A 20,240-nucleotide genomic window follows, 5' to 3' on the forward strand; every position below is an offset into this window, starting at 1 on the left:
ACATGTAATATAAAATGTCATTGAAAGTGCAAACATTAACATTGTTAGTTGCTTTAAAATATTGATGGTGGCGCAACGCATGTAGACACAGAACAATTTTCACAGGCCTTTATGTATTGTCCCACATGAAATATGACTAATATTTCTGCATGTTAATTAGTCTTTATAGCAGTAGGCGAAGTTTATTCTTCTTTGTATGTGTCTTCATGACTGTATAGTATTATACTGCCTCCCGGTGGCCAAGACGGGCACACCAGAAGGAGCAGTACAAAGAATTGGATTGTAGCAGTAAATCATGATCCATTCCATTTAAAAATGTTGTGATTCTATGATTTTATTAAGTGCAATATTATAGAATTCGGCATTCCCTCTATAAAAAAAAGCAGATTTTTTTTTCTTATTGGGCTGATAGAATGGATAAATGACATTTTCATTCATTTCAATGGGGAACCATTATTTGAGAGATGAGTGTTTTGATGATGGCCCGACCAACATGGATTTTCTTTGGGCCAAATTTCAATATTTGGCTGACAATTCCAATAACTGATTAATCGAATGATTACAGTAAAAAAACGAATGAATTTTTTTCGCTCAATGCTCACGACAATTGGGTGGGATGAATGTGTGAATGGCATTATTTACGTCTTAAGTTTTAAATGTACTATTTTAAAGAAAAAAAAGGCAAATTTTATTGCCAATTTTAAAAGTGTGACTTTCAAGCACCCCTTTAGCCCCTAGGAGAGAAAGAACCCTGGCGTGAAAGTGAGACAGGGTCAGTGGGTGTGCGTGTGCGTGTGTGTGCATGAGACAAAATGTCTGTGTGTGTGGGTGTAAAAGTGAGACAAGTTGGGTGTGTGCACGTGTGTGTGTGAGTGTGGGTGTGAATGAGTCAGACAATATTATGCGGTGTGTGTGCGTGCGTGAGTTGCAAGTGCATGAAGGTCCTCCACTGCTCTCGGGACAGGGGGATTATTGGTGTGTAAAGACGCCAGATGTTAATGGTAATAGTGTGATGATGACGAGGGCGCACGTGACAACGCCGGCGCGCACGTGCCCGAGAGTTGTTGACGGGGCGTCAACTGAGACTGGAGGTGATAATTAGATTTCAATTACAGTCTTGCCAACGCAGCCTTACTCCGCCTCGCCCATTTCACCGCCTCCTCCTCCTCTTCAAGTCGCCCCCCCCCATCGCCTATATGGCCTTTTCATTCCATTTCGTTGCTGCAACTGCAACCCGTTTCGGTTCGGCCCCACGTTCCCCTCTCTCCTCTGCTCTCGTCTCAGCCAGCAGCGCCACGGCGAAGAAAAACGCTTCTCCTCAAATGCCAGAACAAATCAGCTCTGAGTGTTCAGTCCACTGTGTGCGCCGAGCGAGAGGGGGGAGAGAGAGGGTGAGGAAAGGAAGGGCGAGCGAGCTGAGGAGCTGTGTGGAGAAAGGGAGGTAAAAAAGACAGGAAGTCACGACAAGAGGTTAAAGGGTGAATGATGGAAGGTGTGCGGCGCGACAGGAGAGCGGATTTATGTTTGAATAATTAAACAGGCCTCACTGCTGGAGGATCACTGCAACACTTCGCTTTCATCAGAGAGGAGCAAGACATATTCATGTTCTGCGGTCAGGAAAATTAGCCTCGGTTTGCGAGCAAGTCATTTCTAGGGCATGGAGGCCGAATCTGATTGACCGATTAATCGGCTGATTAATTAAAAAAATATATATTAGGAATAAAATTCCTGCTTTTTTGGTCTTCCTACAATAAATATCTTAATTACAGGAAAAACATTTGACTGCTTTACAATACTTTGTCCATCACACATTATTATTTGTTTAACTTTACACAATCTCACAAACCTTAACATTGTTTTTCTGTTTTAATTCTTATTCGTGTGTCACAGTGTCCCATCACTGGTGGGCTATTTTTAGAACAGACGCTTGGACTACTCATGTTGTCCTTGGGGCTAACTTGGACCGACTGGCACCATTTTTGTTCATATTTTATATTAAGACAATCCACATTAATCAACATAGCAAAAAGGCATCTGTGTTTGCAGTGTCTCGTCTTGCTCTCTCCATCTCCGTCTTTTGTGCGTAACTGCACACCCCTCCCCTCTTTGCTCGCTAGTAATAGAAATAAAGAGGTGGGTCGTTTACTCAACTCTGAAAGCAACCAATCATATTTTCCCTGCTCAGAAGTCCCTTCACCCTTACTGGTGCCGGCTAGTATTAGCAAGTATTGAAACCTTAAAATTGTAAAACGATGGTAAACCGTCAAACTGTTAATCAGCCCATGTCGAGTCGTTAGACTGTTCCTAGACATCGGTATACTTTTTAAAAACATGCACAACTCCTTCAATTGTGCTGCTCATTCTGGTGTGCACGCCTTGGCCTCCTGGAGCGGTCCAAGACTGCTCAGCATACAGCCGCCGCACCATTCAGCACTTTTTCTTCGATAATGATGTTTTTAGGATTGCAAATTGATAATACGCTTTTCAACTAAACACTTCAGCGTGCAGTTTTTAGCGTTCGCCTCTGAACGTGTGAATGTTTTAATCAGTTGTTTACAATTTGCTGCTTTTCAATCATCTCGAACGGCATCATGTGACCTCAACTCACTTTTACACGTGTGTGCAAATTTGCAGACCGAGGTGAAGAAGGACTTGAGAAATCCTGATAATGAGAACCCAGGAGAACCTTAGTTCTCACCACTTCCCAACTCAAGGGAGAGGTCTTGAGAGTCTGGTTCCTAAAAGTTGCCCGCCAGCAGCTCACTGGCGTTGAATGCGAATTAAATCGGAATAATTTCAGACGGAATGCACGCTAGGACATGGTCGCGTGAGACGAGCCTGTTGCGGGAAATATCACACTCTCGTATCATAGCCAAGCGGCCTACCGATGCAAGATGCATATGCAATGGCACGTCGAGCGGTTGCCACGGGAACAGAGTCTCGGTTGCAGTGTCATCGCTAAAATTATCATAGCATTTTGAACTCTGCACGACCCACAGATTATAAGAAAATGTGTAATTACCTACATGAAACGCTCAATAATGTATCACTCTGCAGCCATTTTATTAGGTACACCCGCACCATTTAAAGACTTAGTAATTTCACGAAATGCCAAATAAAATCAAAGTAAAGTAATCCAACAGAATACAGCAAGTAAAGCATGAAGAAAAATTATAGATATGACCAAGTATTGTTTATTTTCCCAAGTGAGATGCTGGCAAGCGACAAACCTGGAAGTGTGACGTTATTTCCAGAAAAACAATGTGGCGCTCCGCGTGTAAAGTAAAGACAGTCAGAAATCAACTCAGAAACTTGAAAAACTCACTTGAAATGATAAAATCCAAGCGAGTTCATGGTAAGATTGACTTATGATTTGAAATTCTAAGACGTCACGTTTTTAAGAATTCACAGCAACCTTTTTCCAACCCTTCATCATCAGCAAAACGGTTGAGAAAACAGATCTACGAAGTGCTTGCGTAACTCATGATTAGTTGGTATTTTAATTTTTGTGTGTTAATTTGAGGTTTACATATATTATTTTGTAATTGTTATTTTTAATACGCTGGAATATTGTGTTGTGAGTATATATTTATTTATTTTCATGCTGCTTTAATTAAGCGACATAAAAATGTGTTCATTTTTTTTTCGTTGGCTTGGTCGTCGCATTTCAAGAGCGCAGAGGAAAAGAGACAGTGGTGAATTAGAACAAGGCTGTTCATGTCTGAATAAAAATGCAACGAAATACTGTCCTGGCGTGACGGTTCTTTTTAGTAAGAAAGACGCCAGAAGAAATACATATGATTTAATATATATATATATATATATATATATATATATATATATATATATATATACAGTAATATATTTTAATGTAATTTGCAATATAGAATTTAGCCACTTATTCAACGGAAAAAAACACGTTTTGTCATTTTCATTTCTTTTAAAAGTAAAAAGTATGTCTTTAGAAAATAAATGAATACAAATAAATATAATGGAGTAAAACATTTTGAGGAAAAAAATATATCTTGATGCAACGAACAAAAGACCTTATTTTTTATCAAATATGAACAATCCATTTTTATGACGAACCAATTCATATTTGTGAGCTGATTTGAGAGGGTCGGGGCGCTAATTTAATGCAACAAACATTTCAGGACTCTTAATGATGTAAATGCTCAACTTTACCTAACCCAGACGTGGTTTATTACATCTGGCCTTACCTTGAACTGCCCCCCCCCCTTCCTCCTCTACCAAGGGCCATGTAAGTGATGCCGAACCACATTGCATCACACTGGCAGCATGCCGAATGTTTCCATCTTCTTATACAGCTAAAAAGAATCTTAATCGTCATGGATTTGCGTTATGGGCAGTGGCGTAGTGTCTTCTTTGCCTGAGAGCAACCTATCGGGAAAAAGATCATCCGGGTGGATGGCGCTGGCTTGCTGGGGTTCATGTGACTAACTGACAGTCTGACGCTGACACAGATAGCTGTACTCATTGATTCATCTGCCAGTCCACTGGGGGGAAGGGACGGCTCTTTTTTTTTTTTTTTTTTTTTTTTACATTTAATCCAAGAGCGATGGCAGTGGGGAGGGCGCAAACACACATGCACACACCAGCATACACACTCATGCTTATCAGCTGCCGAGTGTAAACAGAGCTGCACAACCACCAATCAGATGCCACTCTTTAGCAAATTACAGGCCAAATTAGAGTGTGAGAGCAGGATGAAGGGATGAAGTGCAAATAGGGTTGCGGAGAGAAGGGGAAAAGCTTTTGCCCAGATTACAGAACAGCCTCAGATTACGGCCTGGTGCATGGATTATGGGGGTTTGAAAAAAAAAAAAAAAAGTAGAAGCAGGGAAGCAAACCAGCACTGCGTGTGTGATTGTGTGTGTGTGTGTGTGTGTGTGGGAGAGAGAGAGCGCTCCTTGCTGCAGTTTGGTGTCTTCAGCCTTCTTATGTGCTTTCAAAGATCAAGGTTATCGTCACACGCACATCACTATGTGCTCTCATGCACACAAGCCCAAACATTAGGAATATATATATATGCGTTTAAAAAAAAATAAAACACCACAAATACCACACACACTCACGCTGCGCTTTTTGCAAAGATAAACCCACATCTGCCACGCTCACCACCACCAAATTGGAAAACTGTTTTGTTTTTCATGTTTGTCTTAAGGATACGATAAGCGGAATTTGAATAATAATAATAATAATAATGATGGGCGATTAATTTTTCCTCAATATGTAATTAATTGTTCACGGACCTCTTCTAATGTTTTTTTTTTTTTTCTCAAACAGAAGCAATAAATAAATGTGTGCAATAAACAATATCAGATTTATTATTTATAAATCTTTCAGTTCTGTGTGTTAAATATCAAAGAAAAATCAACCATGAATTCATATGAATGAATGAATGCATTTTTAACTTGCTAAATATTTTCACTTGCAGTCTTTTAAGCATTCATTACATCAACTTCTTAAATATTCTATGAAAAAAAGGCTGCCGTAAACATAAATCACTAATATTTATATTTATATCGCGCCTTTCACAAGAGCTATTGCTATAACAAAGAAATTTACGTACAGTAGAACATAAAATAGCAATAATATAATAACAGAGACAGTGAAAGCAGTACATTAAAACACAAATGAATGATTTTAACACATATACGAAAGTCACCCGACTCACATTGCGTCATCGTTAATGTAAGACTCTCCAATTTTTTGTTTATTTTGACAGTAAACTTCAACTGAGAGTGCAGCTTGGAGACTCTTTTTTTTTTTTTTTAGTTGTGTTCACTGCCTCCATACAGCGTTCAAAGTCAATGCAAAATATATCTCAGAGTCAGGTCACTTGTTTCTAAACGAACTACTGTAATCATAAATAGGTGATCAGTGTTTCTGGAACAAAGCTAATCTCTTAAATTTTGAATCTCAAATTGGATCACAATTTACCCCTCGAAATATGTGCTTGATATCCCAGCTGCATGTTGAACTCAGGTGTGAGAAACTCAACAAGACCTGTGACAGTTTTCCAGCATTGATGTTGATGATGCTAGCGTGGGGTCGCCAGATGTTTGGTCACAAACTGCATCTGGACATAGCTGCAGTATATTGCGGAGGCATGGATGATGCACACCGTCAGAGGTTGCAAAAGTACTTTCTGTAAAGAATTGCCAAAATGAAGACAAGTTCAAGTTATTAGAGTTCATGAAAACTAACGAAATTACTACAATTAAAGTTGGGAAAAAAATTGTTGATGAAACAAAATAATGTTTTAAAAAAATGAAAAGTAAATTTATAAAACTATATTGGCAGCAAAATGTCATTTGTTAAAATTAATATCTTACATGAGCTTATGGGGTTCAATTTAAATATAATTTAAATTCCGGGATGAAGAAGCGTGGTCAAACAGTTGTTTGAGAATTGCAGATTACCTATTTTTATTACTCAATACTTAGTGACCCTTTTATGTTTTTTTTTTATTATTTTGCACCGAATAAATACTCCATATACAGTATTTTAAAAAAAACTAAAACTAATACTAATGCTAATATAAGACAAACAAAAACAAACAATTTTTGAAAAAATAAAAACTACAAATACAAAAATCAGAAACTATTCCAACCCTGATAGAGCTACCAAGTTGAAAAATCAAATTTGTACTTCACTCCTTACCACTGCACAGGCGGCATTAGCAAATAATTCATGACCAAATAGCTGCTCTTACGTTCCTGCCTCACACTTGAATGTTTGTCCCATTCTGTACAGCAACTAGTTGTCATTCAAAAGCAGTGGTGACTCTGCGGGCTCCTTCACAGCTTCAGTGTGACATTGTGCTTCCATTCAATTGGTCAGTTGCCCTGAGCTCACCCCCTCTCTGGAGGAACCACTCTTAGGTTTTGCAGCACCTTAAGGGCAGAAAAATGGTGCAGCGTGCCGGAAACCTGCAGGGAATAAATGAATATGTAAAGCGGAGAATACATGCATACGTAGCGTGTATTTTTTTTTTTCCGTATGTTTCAATCCGGACACTTTCTATAATAAGACTTCTTGTGTTTCAGAGCTCCTTGGAGCAGCCAAGCGAGTGAACGTCAACATCCAGGATGCAGATGGGTAAGGAGGAACACCTTTTTCAATCATGAGAGAATAGTTGCGTAAAATGGTTCCTATGCTACTATTTTGTCACATTGAGGGTGAAGAGGGTGAAGTTAAAAGTTGGACGGTTTGTCGTAGGGAAAGTTATCAACGCCAATTGAACCAGATAAACTTTCAGATTATTTCACATCTTTTTTGCCTTCATTTTAAAGTGGGCCGAACCTATAAGATCAAAACACATATATATATATATATATATATAAATATATATATATATATAAAAATATATATATGATTTTGTTTAATGTCATGCAGATGATTTGTTCAGAAATACATGATGGAAAAGGGACCTTCAAACATAAACCCATATTAAATCACAATCGCAATATTGAGGGAAAATAACATCGCAATTAGATTATTCTTCCAAATCGTTTTGGTCTTGTGAGAAGTCTCTCTGGCAAACCAAAACAAAGAGTTTGCACAAGGAATAATAGATCGGAATATATGTCAGTGTAACAGAATAAAAGAAGCATTTATTCTCAATGAGATTACTCGCGATAAAGTCACAAGTATGCCACATGAAAACTATTTTGACAATTACAATTTATCAAGTCAATGTAACAAAGTCTTGTTTACTACTACCCACCTCTGCACCTAAGTGAGGGGACATTTTTCGGAATAGTGTGCCAGCGTTCCCTCCAATGTTGATTTTAGGCTATTTTTAGTGATTGGTTCATCTTTATGTGCGCACATGCTTGGATTGTCATTGTGTTCCGTTTGGCTGCAGATTTTTCAACACGTTGATTGGAGTCACATCATTGGTCCCAACTGCATGTTTAATGACTGATGATTGGTCGATTCGGCTCCAGGGCCCGGCCTTTATATTCACGGGGGATCCATTAGACACTCAGGCATTTACACACACACACACACACACACACACACCATGCTCTGTGTGCGTACGCCAGGCTCTAGGGCAGAGCAATTGCTTATTAATGGAAGTAGGTCATTTGCACCTCCCCATCGCTCTCACACTGAGCCGATGGGTGGAGCTGTTCTACGCCAAATATTAACTCGGTTTCAAGTTATGCTCCGATTTTACACATACGTTTGTATTAACGTGTAACATTTTCACCTCATCTGTGCTTGTGTGAAGGTTGTCGCCTCTGCATCACGCTGCTCTGAGTGGCAATAAGGAGATGATCTCTCTGCTACTGGAGGCTCAGGCAGCCGTGGACATTAAAGACAATAAAGGTAAAACAAACACAGCGACAAAAACATTTGCATATCGCAGCTCACTTTGTTTAAGGGATGCAACACAACGTGCAAATGGTGGAAAAATACTCATTGGAAAATGTATGCATGTATGTGGGGATGACATCTTGCTTGCGAGCAATGCATTGTGGGTTGAGGATTGACAATGGAAAGGTCAAAAAGCATGATACGTTTACCCAAATCAAATTTAATAAAGACTTTTCTATCCGTACTTGAAAAATGACGTGAGAAATGTTATCAGGTTATTCGAATAATAGCGAGAAAATAGTTGTAATTTTTATAAAGATACACAAATGAAGTCATAATCTTGTGGGGGTTTTTTTGTTTATTTTTTGGCGGAGAAGAAAAAAAAGTGGCAATATAATTTTTACAAGAATGATGATGGAATTTTAAGAAATCAGTGTCAGAATTCCCAAATGAATCGAAACACAACAGCAGAAAAAAAGTTGAAATGTTGTAAGATTGTAGTTCTAATATTATTACGGATGTTTGTTACCGCTTTTTTTTTTTTTCTTTTTTTTTTCAGACCAATAGCAGCACAAGTATTGACTTTTTGAGTACTTACCTATACTTCCGGATACCAAAATCTCAAGGATTTTTTATAGATAAAATGTCAACACAATGCGAACACAGACCTCTGATTAGGCGTGGCTCAGCGGTAGAGTCGTCCTTACCCGACCTACAGATTGCGGGTTCGATCCCCGACCATTGTGACCATGTCAAAGTATCCGTGAGCAAGATACTGAACTCCCAGTTTCTCCTGTTGGCATGTCATCACGAGGTAGATGAGGTAATTGTGTGAAGCACTTTGAGCAGACGTAAGTAGAAAAGCGCTATCCAAGTGGCAGCCCCTTTGCTGATGTGTTGCAATATAGTGCCAACGACTGCTAAGGAGGGCTTCATTAAGTATCGGTGGCTGGTATCGGCAGCCTCCGTGAGTATCGATATTTTATAATATCAGCAACGATACTTGGTAAACTGATTTTACTAAACCACTAATATTGACAGAAAATAATTGTAATGTTAAGAAGTTAACTTGCAAGATGACGAGAAAGCAGTTGCATGTTTTTTCAGTAATAAAATTGTAATAATCACAGGAAAAAAGTTTACGTATTTTTTATTCTTTTTAAAGAAAAAAGTAAAGATTTAATTTCATAGTAGAGGAAAATAAATAATAAATAATAAAGCTGTATACTTTAAAAACAATGTGTGTTATGATTTTATGATAAAGTTGTACTATTACATGAATCAAGAATTGTACGAGAATGCATTTGTAATCTCAAAAGCGAAAAGTCAGAGCTTTATTTTAAAACGTAATACAAGAAAAAGTCTGAAGGTTATGATTGTAAAGTTGTAAGATTACAACAAAAAAATGGAAATTTGTTAGAATAAAGTACAAGAGGGATGTAATGGTACAAGAAATGTCTGACGTTTATGACAAAAAGATTTAATAAAACAGAACTGAACTAGTAAAATTACATAATAATAATTATTTAAAAAATAATAAGAAAAATAAATTAATTTGTAATAGTAGAAGAAAAAATATGACAAGAGTTAAATCTTACCAGAAAAAAAAATCATGACAATAATGTCACAATATTACACGGGAAAAAAAATGTTGACAAGAATAATAATGACAACCAGAAATGCACTCAAGGAATGCAAAGCGCACATTTTTTGGTGGGCGATACAAAATAAGATTTAACGAGATCTGAAACATTTTCATCGATTGCTGAACCTCGATGGGTCCACGTTCTAGCTGCTGTTTGTAAAAAGCAGTTGTGGCAATAAATGCAGCGAAAAATAAGCTCCTGTTATGTCATAAAAACGGTGAGCTTTCTGGGGACACAAATAATATTTGTGCAAAACGACAGATTTGTGTGCACAGCAAACAGCGAACAGAAGTGAGAGCGAGCGCCAAGAGAAAGGAGAGCAGCCCAGATTTTCTTTTTTTTTTTTAACCCCCTTCCTCTGATATCTCCATCCATCCCAGTCTGGCAGAACAGAAAAAGACAGAAGTCTCAGGGCAGATGGTAGACGTAAATCCTCTGGGAAGGAGGACTGCCTCTTCCCAAGTCTGTCAAACACAGTGTGTCTTGAAATGGACGCAGAACAACAACGCCCTCCTGGAGTAGTTCACCACGGAGGATGCTGTGAGGAAGCCATCAATTATTTGTTCATTGCTCTCCTGAAGTGATATTGGTGCTTTTGTGCTCATCCGTGTCGTATTTATAGATCGATAGAACCAATTTCACCTGCTTGGAGCAAGCCTGTGCTTTTTGACGCTAATTAAGTCCGCCGTCCAAATTCTGGCCCGCGAGTTGTATGTGTTTTTTCTCTTATATACTATTTTTGTGTCCCTAGCACAAAGTAAAGTCTAACTGTGTTGGTATTTACGTAGACGGGCGCAGACACAAAGTGCCGTTTGCGCCGTTGTGGTAGTGAACACAACCGACTTACTTCCTGGCCAATGAAAGCAACTTCACTCTTTTCCTATAAATTCGGCGCAACAGAGGCGGACCCCATTTTTGTGCAAAGACCGCCTTCCACTCTGGCCCTTCACGTCTGTTTGTGAGCTGGCCTCAGGCTAAACTTAGCGAACCTAGAGCATTCTGAATTGTTTGAACAAATTGAATTGGTCCCCGTTCTTCCTTCCATTTTTCAGTTTTTGGCCCTCAGTGGAAAACGTTTAGACATCCCCGTATTAAGGCGGCCAGCAACTAAAACATCGCTTAAGATGCCAGGACAAGGTGGCCGACCTGGGCATTCCTGTTGATTCCTGCCTTGGAAGAAAAAAATCAGACAACCTGGAAGGTGGCCAATCAGCTGAGCCATCAAGATCTTTCTAAATATAACAAATGGTGTCTAATGTCGTGCCCACTTTGTCTACGTGGAATTTGCTGGCAGTTTGCTGAGCGAGGGAGGTTCTAAAACGCTCCCTGACCGAAGTGTGTCAACACGGTCTGTTTTTAAATGGGGTGCGCGGCGTCCGCTCGTGCTCCGCGAGAGCCGTGTTGTCCCATGTGCTTAAGAGTTAGACGCTGCACTCAAAACACAGTTGTCAAATATAAGCCAAATGTTGACTCAAAACAAATTCATTCATTCATTAGCTATATATGTGCAAAGTAGCAGCCATTTTGAGTATTTATTTGACCTGATTAATGTGATTTTTGCTCCTGAACTTCAACGTAAAGCGTCGTTACATCACGGGTGACAATGTCACTTTCATTTTCACCCACGATTGTTTCTCATATATGTTTGTATAAAGATCATTCTGTCTCTTATTTATATTTGAAATCGTTGGTTGTTTTGTCTCAGACAGACCATTGGACATTTACTTGACATGTTTCGGCGACAGTCTTTCGCTTCTCCAAGAACTCAATTTGTATTTTTTTTCTATTTACAAAAATAAACTCTCTCACTCACTAATTTTTAATATTATTGAGGCACTATGTTTGTCCTGCATATTATTCCCAATACGCTCAAAAATAATATTGTCATTTAAAGAGCAGGATAATACCCACTGTAAGTGGAACTAAGACATGTCTGCCATCTAGTGGTGATTTTTGATATTACAACTTAAAACTCAATTTGATGGATATTCACTTATTTTATTAATTGGTTTTTTTTTTTTTCAGAATTGGATTTTTCCCATGCTTTTGATATTTCGGCCCATTTCCACACATTTATAATGTTTATCAGCATCATTGGAACAATAGTTTAGGTTTGTAAACAAAATGAATAAATGAAAAAGAAAGCATTTTGAAAAGCTGCCAACTCAGAAGTGGGATGATGGTTGTCCATCCCTCAATGTAAAACATAGCATTAACGTTATATTTTCATCCGAAACTTTTCTATTCTTGGATTTATTTTCCCGACACTGCGAGCCACAGCAGATGAATGAAAGAGATTGCAGACCCCTGCAGGAGATGCAGTGGAGCCTCGCTCAAACTGGACCTGAGGTCCTCTTGACTCAGCCGAGTTATGTGGCTCATCACTTGAATCACCACTGAGGGCTTTTTGGGGTGGCTTCCACTCGCTAACTGGGAGACATTTTGCCCCTGTTTGGATGCACCGTTCAAGGGGCGGGTTTTTGAGTCAATTTGGCGATGATTTCTCCATGCAGGTGTCTCTGTTTGCAAACATTTTATGTTGGGGCTCCCATAAGCTTTGACACTGTGATATCAGGGTCATGGATTGTGGCAAGATTAATTTGATGGCAATTCCCTGAGGGAGACATCATCTGGTGCTCCTCACTGCAACAAGCACTGCAACAGATGACCAACTGACTGGCCGGCCATCACTTTTGTAGCTGACTTGATATGTACACCCTGGAATAATCACCAGCCAATAAAATATACTTTTTATTTCAGTTATAAAGTTTTACAATCAATCACATATGTGATTCGGAACACACCAGAAAAACAAATGAATGAATATTAATGACCCGTTATTAAAACCCATTTTCAGTTGGATCCATAAATCCTGCCACTTTATATTCTCCTTTTAAGTTTTCCCTGCATGGACGTACTCAAGGGTGTCACCTTTGTTTGCGCAGGGATGCGTCCTCTGCACTACGCCGCCTGGCAGGGCAAGACTGAACCGCTGAAAATGCTGCTGAAGGCAGGCTCGTCCGTCAACGGACAGTCGGATGAAGGACAGATCCCGCTCCACCTGTCTGCTCAGCATGGACATTATGACGGGGTAACACTCGTGTTCTTCGGCGTGCATGCGTTCTGTTTTGTGTGACATTTACATCGGACCGCTTTGTGTGTTTACAGTCGGAGATGTTGCTGCAACACCAGTCCAACACGTGTATCTCAGACACCGCCGGAAAAACGCCGCTGGACCTCGCCTGTGAATTTGGACGTGTCGCCGTGAGTATGAAAGCAAAATAAACGCCACGAGTAAACCGGTGGCGAGTAGTCAGGGTCAGCAAGGCCTAAACCGAAGGACTGACCTTAAATTCAAATAATTGCAGCCTCAACTCATATGAACATAATTTCCTATGATTAACATGCCTGTATTGTACAAAGGTTGAGAAAAATGTGTAAAAGAATCACAAGTCCTCGATGAGACAACTCAAACTACGCTGCGTCTTTAACCAATCAGATTTCAAATTAATTCTCACAAGGTCAGCTGTGGCCAGCAAACTGGCCCGCCTCTTTTCCAGCGTTTTGCTGTCCGCTGATTGGTCACAGCAAAACTTGTTACAAGCAAGTTCAATTAGCAAAACATGTCTGACGTGATCTGCACACTTGATTACGTTCAATAATCAGCATCTACGGGGCGTATGATGTATTTTTGGGTTGTTTTGGTATTAAGAGATGGATTAAATCGGATAAGTCCCCAGTGAAGGCCCCGGCACCAAATGCGCCACCCACCGCTGACATTAACAAACATTTAGGAAACAAGAGTTTCCTATTATTTTTATCAACCTTTCATTCCCCAGGAAAGCCTTGAGATAAAAATAGCTTAGAAAAGTTCCCTGAACAACAAAGGTAGTCAGAGTCACGACTACACTCATTACTATTTTTTTTTTTTCTAGAAAAGGACTTTTCTCCTAATCATTTTCAAACAAAGTGCAAAAATGGTCTACCTGTGTTTTTTGGGTTATTTTTTTCTGCTTCGATGCTTATTGGATGGACAAAGTGAAATTGGCGAAAAGCTTCAATTGTGTGGTCCTTTTTACCATTTTCAGATAATTCAATTTTGCAACTATCAGCATTGTTCCTAATATTTTGCACCTTACATGGAGCTCAGTGAGGCAACTCGAGCATTAACACAAATACATGACATTATCTCTGCGATCTTTTCGAAACAAAACCACAGCCTGTTTTATTGAATTTGTATCAGCAGCACTGTATAAAACAGCTCATCCAGCATTAGAAAACATTCAATTCAAATTGACAATGCTTAATTTAATTGTGTGCCGTGTCCGTGATTACTCTCTTGTGCAGTTGAAGCCCATTTTGAATAGAGGGTACGTGAATGGCACAATAACTCCATTAGTCCATTTTTTTTTTTTCTGTTCTGAATGAACCGGTGCAAAATGTGCAACGTCATCCACCTTTTCAAACTATTATTGTTGTATATTTGTGTTAGGTGGTGCAGCTCCTGCTCAGCAGCAACATGTGCGCGGCAATGCTGGAACCCAAACCCTCCGACCCCAACGGGGTGTCGCCTCTCCATCTTGCCGCTAAGAACGGACACATTGACGTAATACGGTCTGGAAACCTCACTTATGACGTCAAACTTTTTTTTTTTTTGTAAAAACACATCAAGTGTGGTCTGGCTCCATTCCAATCAGGCTAATACATGTTGCAGGTTGCTGATCCAGGCCGGCATTGATATCAATCGACAGTCGGAATCTGGGACTGCTTTGCATCAGGCTGCCCTCTGTGGGAAGACAGAAGTAGTGCGCCTTCTGCTTGAAGTAAGTCTGTCAAGATGATGGGGTTTGTCAAACGATTTGGTTCCAGGGGAAGCTCCCTCAACGCTAATACCAATAGCACTTACTTTGACTCAAGATATGTGCTTTCAAGTCACAAATATTTTATAGTTTGCCTTGGTTGACGTGAAAAATTACGTTACCACCACTATTAATACTCAGAATATATTGGTTATATTTAGAGCTTTTTATGGTCCCCTCAAAATCCTGAAAAAAAATGTTTAATCCCCTTTAACAAGATGCTTTCTTCAAAATAACGATAATATATGAACAATGGAATGAATTTAGCTCGATAGGCTGTATAAAGTCGAAGCTTGTCATAGCGGTCTTTGCATTTTTTGCATTTTCCATATTTGAGGAACAACCTCGGAGACCCCTGGTTTTGTAATAACCATAAATATATTTCCCTTTGTTTTTGTCTCTGTTGTGTTATTTGAGCTGTAACCAGTGAATTTCCTTGCAGTCGTATCAATAGTCGCTTCGACCTACACAAGTGCTTCTCAAGTATTTTATGTTACGCCCCCCCGAGCAAGAAGAAAAAAATTTGCACCCCCACCCCAACACCCACTCTCCGCCACAACTATGAAAAAAATATATTTTTGTTGCCAAACAAACCTACACCGCAGCGTTAATACTCAATGAGCGCAATGAGAGCACCACTGCCAACTACTGGAGTGGATGTGCAATTACACTTTATTGTCATACGGCGGAATACAGCATCGAACCTTGCCCCCCAAGGGGGGGCCACTCCACTATTTGAGAAGCACTGACCTACAAACGTGTTTTGAAGCCTTGCCGATGTTACCTTAGCTTATTAGCTCATTGGTAGCAAACGCCCCAGCATCGTGGCTGTGGTCAACCTTTTTAGCGTGTGTGACCTTGAATTTCGCCGGCTTTATTTATTTTTTTTGCCTCTTTTGCCAAAATGGTCTGAGTAGAAAACAAGTTAAGCGTTGACAGATTTTTTGACGGAATACGTCAGGCCGGGTTATATTTTTCACGCTTGAGAGATGATGCAATTTTGAGGACATTAGCCGGAAAAGTCATTACAGAGTTTTTGTTGTCAGCCTTCTGGATGAGAGCGAGGCTGCAGTGAGTCACTTTAGCGGAAGTGAGATTGGAAGACGTTCTACATTTGAAGCATATTGAGGATGCAGGAAAGTGATATAAGGAACAAATTGTGAGAGGTATAAAATAAATATAGTGGAGCCTTAGGATAGGTTATCTAACGGACTACACGGAATATACTCAAAATGTATTACAGCCTTCCTGTGATTTCTTCACTCAGAGTGGGATCAGTGCCGGAGTGAGGAACACTCTGAGTCAAACTGCACTGGACATCGTGAATCAGTTCACCACCACTCAAGCCAGCCGCGAGATCAAGCAACTCCTCAGAGGTGAGCTCTTGAGTGCAAATTTAACACTATTGGGTTCCAACATGGGTCAATGGACTAAAATGAAATTCCAAATAATCCTTGGAGATAGGTATATACAGTATAGTAGCGCCTTGGCTTATTTCAGCTCCAGTAGAACCACAGCTCGTATAAGTCATTATATTATAAATCCTGTCATGAAAATGTGCTTTGTCTTATTAACTCACAAATGAATCGACTCATTGTGAAATCGGGGCCTGTTCAGTTGAAGACTATTACAGTGATGATGAGAATTCTAATGGCAGGGAATAGGGAGCTACGATTAAGTGACACCCATGCAAACATCTAATTGCCTGTAGATATCACAAGATGGTGGAAAAGCCCTCAGTTTTGGCTTTTGATTTTGGGTGTAATTCCTCTCTCGACCACTTGATGGTGACATACTATTCAACTTGACTTGATGTAAATTTGACGAAAGATGATTAAAAGCAAGAAGCACAGTAGTCCAACTCTCCTTAGTTTTTGCTCCATATTATTGAAAGCCAATCTCCTTCAATTGTGCTTTCTACGGCTGCAGGAAGATTGTGGCATTTATGTAGGGCATGATTATTAATGCATATTGTGAGATGATAATTTAAGGATATTATTTGGGCAAAACGGGATTTGTTTACAATAAACACGCATAGAGGGATCGATAAATAAACTATTACTGTAATATTTTTTGTTATTGTTGCTTTTGCTTTTTCCTCATCCTTAGTGTGTTTAAAGACCTTTTGAAAACATGTCGATTGCGTAACAAAGAAATATTTTGAACTAATTACTAATTACTGTAAATGTAATGTGATCATTTCCCACATTAGTGTGTTTGGAAAATTATTTCCCTGGATGGTTTGTAAATGCATTCATGGATCTATTTTACACTGCGTGAAGTTTTTTGCAATCTTTAATATTTGAAAAAGTGAAATCGTAGTACTCCCGATGGAAGGTGCTTTTGCTTTGATATGAGATTGCAAATCCCCCTCGCTGACTGCTTACCTCTCAGCGCGTGACTGTGCTCGGCTCGACTTGTGTATTGCAGACGCATCAGCCGCCATGCAGGTGCGAGCGCTGAAGGATTACTGCAACAATTACGACCTCACCAGCCTCAACATCAAAGCGGGAGACATAATTACGGTACAAAACATCTAGCGACCCCCCCCCCTACCATGTGTACTGCAGTATATTCCTTCTAGTCCCTCCTTCACAAAATCAGTATCGCATTCTCAAAAGTGTTTAAATGCGCCGAATCATCATTTAATGTCTCATATTTAGTTACGATGCACGTATGTGATCTTAAAATACATTTTGTTTGCTTTGACAGGTTTTAGAGCAGCACTCGGACGGCCGATGGAAGGGTTGCATTCACGATAACCGCACAGGAAATGACCGTGTGGGCTACTTCCCGTCCAACATGGTGGAAGTCATCAAGAGGGCAGGTGACCACCCACACCACAGCTGTGTGTGCGTGTATGCGTGTGTGTGTGTGTGTGTTTGTTTTCATGCATTGCAGGGACATTTGACCTGAAAACACGCAACACCGCAAGGACAATTTGAATTACGAGGACACAGCCCATGTCCTCATAATTCGGACAATGCTATCATGTTGCTAAGGGTGTAGAATGCTTAAATTCCAAATTTTAGCCAATGTCCCTTTAAACCATAATAACATGAATGTTGTGTATTATTGTGTGTGAGAAAACGCCCCTGTAGGTAGGACCTTGTATTGCACCCCTACTTAATAATTCACACTGTGTGTATTTCACAGCTTTTGATTGGCTGATGGTCATTTTGTGTGTGTGCGCGAGCTTAGCAACCTTTTTACATAGCTTTAGCTGATCATTAGTAGTAGACAGCTCCAAGCGCCATTTTAACATGTGAATCACAGCTCCCCCCTCCCCCCCCTAAAAACGTCACTTCAACCCGTCTTCCTCCTCTCCACGTATATTTCTCCGATTATTCCATCTTACCCGATGAATACAACCATAGACTGTAGATTGCCAATGGACAATGTGTTGTCAAAAGTGATGCCAGAAGCTCTCAATTATCTCCTTTTGGCTGGTGGTTAAAGGACTCACAAATCTCACCAGTCCCCCCCCCCCAACGATACTGGGTGGTGGTTCAGATGTGAAATAATTTGACTTTATGTCTTCATGCTGTCCAGATGCAATATACAGTCTATGGAATGAACCTGAAAACTCCACAGTGGCCTGAATCACAAAGCAACCTTTAATTATCTCATTAATCTCTTTTGTTTGAAACATTTTTTTTTCATACACAGTCACCTTTAGCTGCTGAATTAGTCAAATTCTAATCGACGTTGCAATGTAGTGGAATGCAATTTGAAAATCACAAAGGCTGCAATTTGGAAAACGGGAAAAAAAAGTTTCATTCGGTCAGCTGGTAAGCTTTATTGATGTAGTTAGTTAGTTATTGTCTACATAAGTTCAGCAATTGAAATATTCACATCCGGGTCACAATACTGAAAAAAAAAAAAAAAAATCAAAATTAGATTTTATTTTCAATTTTTCTGCGTTCTGATTTGGATGCTTCAACACAATGGACAGTGTGTCGCTCCTTCAGGTGTGCGCTCCTTTCTGGGTGAAACACAAAGAAGACCGTCACAACTCCTTGGCAGTAATATTAGTTGTATTGTGCTGTCCATAAATAATATATGCCTGTGATGACAGCACTACATGAAATATGTTTGGTTGGACGCGTTATAGTCCTAAAGTCCTATTTCTCCAACTCAACATTTTGCCAAGTTTCTATTGTGTTTGTGTGTGAAGATTTGACACAATTGTTCCCTGAGGCTTCATCGCATGTCCAATGAGTCTATTCTTAGTCTTGGGGTCATGTGACCAGTGTGCTCACATGAGGAGGAATCCCTGTGTGCTGCTTTGTGATGAAGGCCGCTGTTACGCATGCTTGTGGAGCTTGTTCATACGTCACTTCTGTAATAGAAAAAGCACCTATCTCCATATATGTATACCCCCCGTTCAAAAATTTGCTGGTCACTTTGAAATGTCCTTATTATTTATTTATGTATTTATTTATTATTTTTAAAAAAGCACAGCTGTTGTTTGTGAGTTGGCCCAGTCCGTAATTGACCTGTTTCTAGTTGGGGTCCACTGTAGGATCGGGATCTTGCCCTCCTTTTAATATAGCAAGCCGAGTCATTGAAAAGATGGCGCGAAAGCATTACTTTTATATTAGCAAAGTCTGAGCAAAAAACAGCGAATAGGTTTTTTTAATGAACAAATATGTAATCCATGAGTAGCAAATCGCAAATATTCAAAGGAACACTGAATTATAAATAATTTATGGTAATGATGAGATTCAGTATCTTTGTTCCGCTATCTGAGCCACGGACCAACATGGTGCCCACGGAGACTTGGAGACTCTGACGAGCACGAGTAGCCCACGTGCTTGTTTTATCAATTTCAAATAGCAAAAATAAAAATGGGACACTATGATTTCCTAGGATTGTTGTAAAAGTGATCATTTTAAAATGTAAGCTCAGATTTTTTTTTTTTGTAAGAAATGTTCATGCTGATAATTCTTGAGAAAAAAATGATTGGAATCTTCACATAGATGATGCTAATTATTAAAAAGAACATATCATTTGAGCACATTTGTTCTTTCAGAAGTGCGCAGTATATAAAACATTTCCAAGCAAACTGGTCATTATTTCAGTCCGTATACTTTTTGTCACGTTTTAGTGTGGTCGAGTCCTGTGAGATGTTTCTGATTGGACCTACAGCAAGTGTATGTTCTGGTGGTATAAATAGAAAGAAAGTCACACAATGTGGAGATACATGCTTTTCACTATATTTCCTTTCTTGCGACAATTATTTATTACTATTCTTCTATTTGTCCATTTATGAGTATATTCCCTGTGGATATATGGATATGTTCTTTTCTCACACACTCTCTTCTGATGAATTCTTACGTTATCTCATTTTTTTTTAAGTGGACTGATGAGTTGTCGTGTTGTG

General features: G+C 39.4%; 1 protein-coding gene across 5 annotated transcripts in view; it reads left to right on the forward strand.

The window, feature by feature from the left end:
• Positions 1-20,240, forward strand: part of LOC148332132 (caskin-1-like) — a 38,072-nt gene that overhangs the window by 1,191 nt on the left and 16,641 nt on the right. For all 5 annotated transcript variants that reach the window (XM_088302507.1, XM_088302503.1, XM_088302504.1 and 2 more), the window contains exons 2-10: positions 7,074-7,125; positions 8,264-8,361; positions 12,941-13,086; positions 13,164-13,259; positions 14,488-14,609; positions 14,710-14,818; positions 16,122-16,230; positions 17,285-17,379; positions 17,567-17,681. In XM_088302507.1, the coding sequence (XP_088158633.1) occupies positions 7,074-7,125; positions 8,264-8,361; positions 12,941-13,086; positions 13,164-13,259; positions 14,488-14,609; positions 14,710-14,818; positions 16,122-16,230; positions 17,285-17,379; positions 17,567-17,681 (942 nt within the window). The remainder of the gene's footprint in view (positions 1-7,073; positions 7,126-8,263; positions 8,362-12,940; positions 13,087-13,163; positions 13,260-14,487; positions 14,610-14,709; positions 14,819-16,121; positions 16,231-17,284; positions 17,380-17,566; positions 17,682-20,240) is intronic.

Source organism: Idiotropiscis lumnitzeri, chromosome 8 (assembly GCF_059441095.1).
Source record: "Idiotropiscis lumnitzeri isolate Australia: NSW breed Sydney's pygmy pipehorse chromosome 8, RoL_Ilum_1.0, whole genome shotgun sequence".
Lineage (NCBI taxonomy): Eukaryota > Metazoa > Chordata > Actinopteri > Syngnathiformes > Syngnathidae > Idiotropiscis > Idiotropiscis lumnitzeri.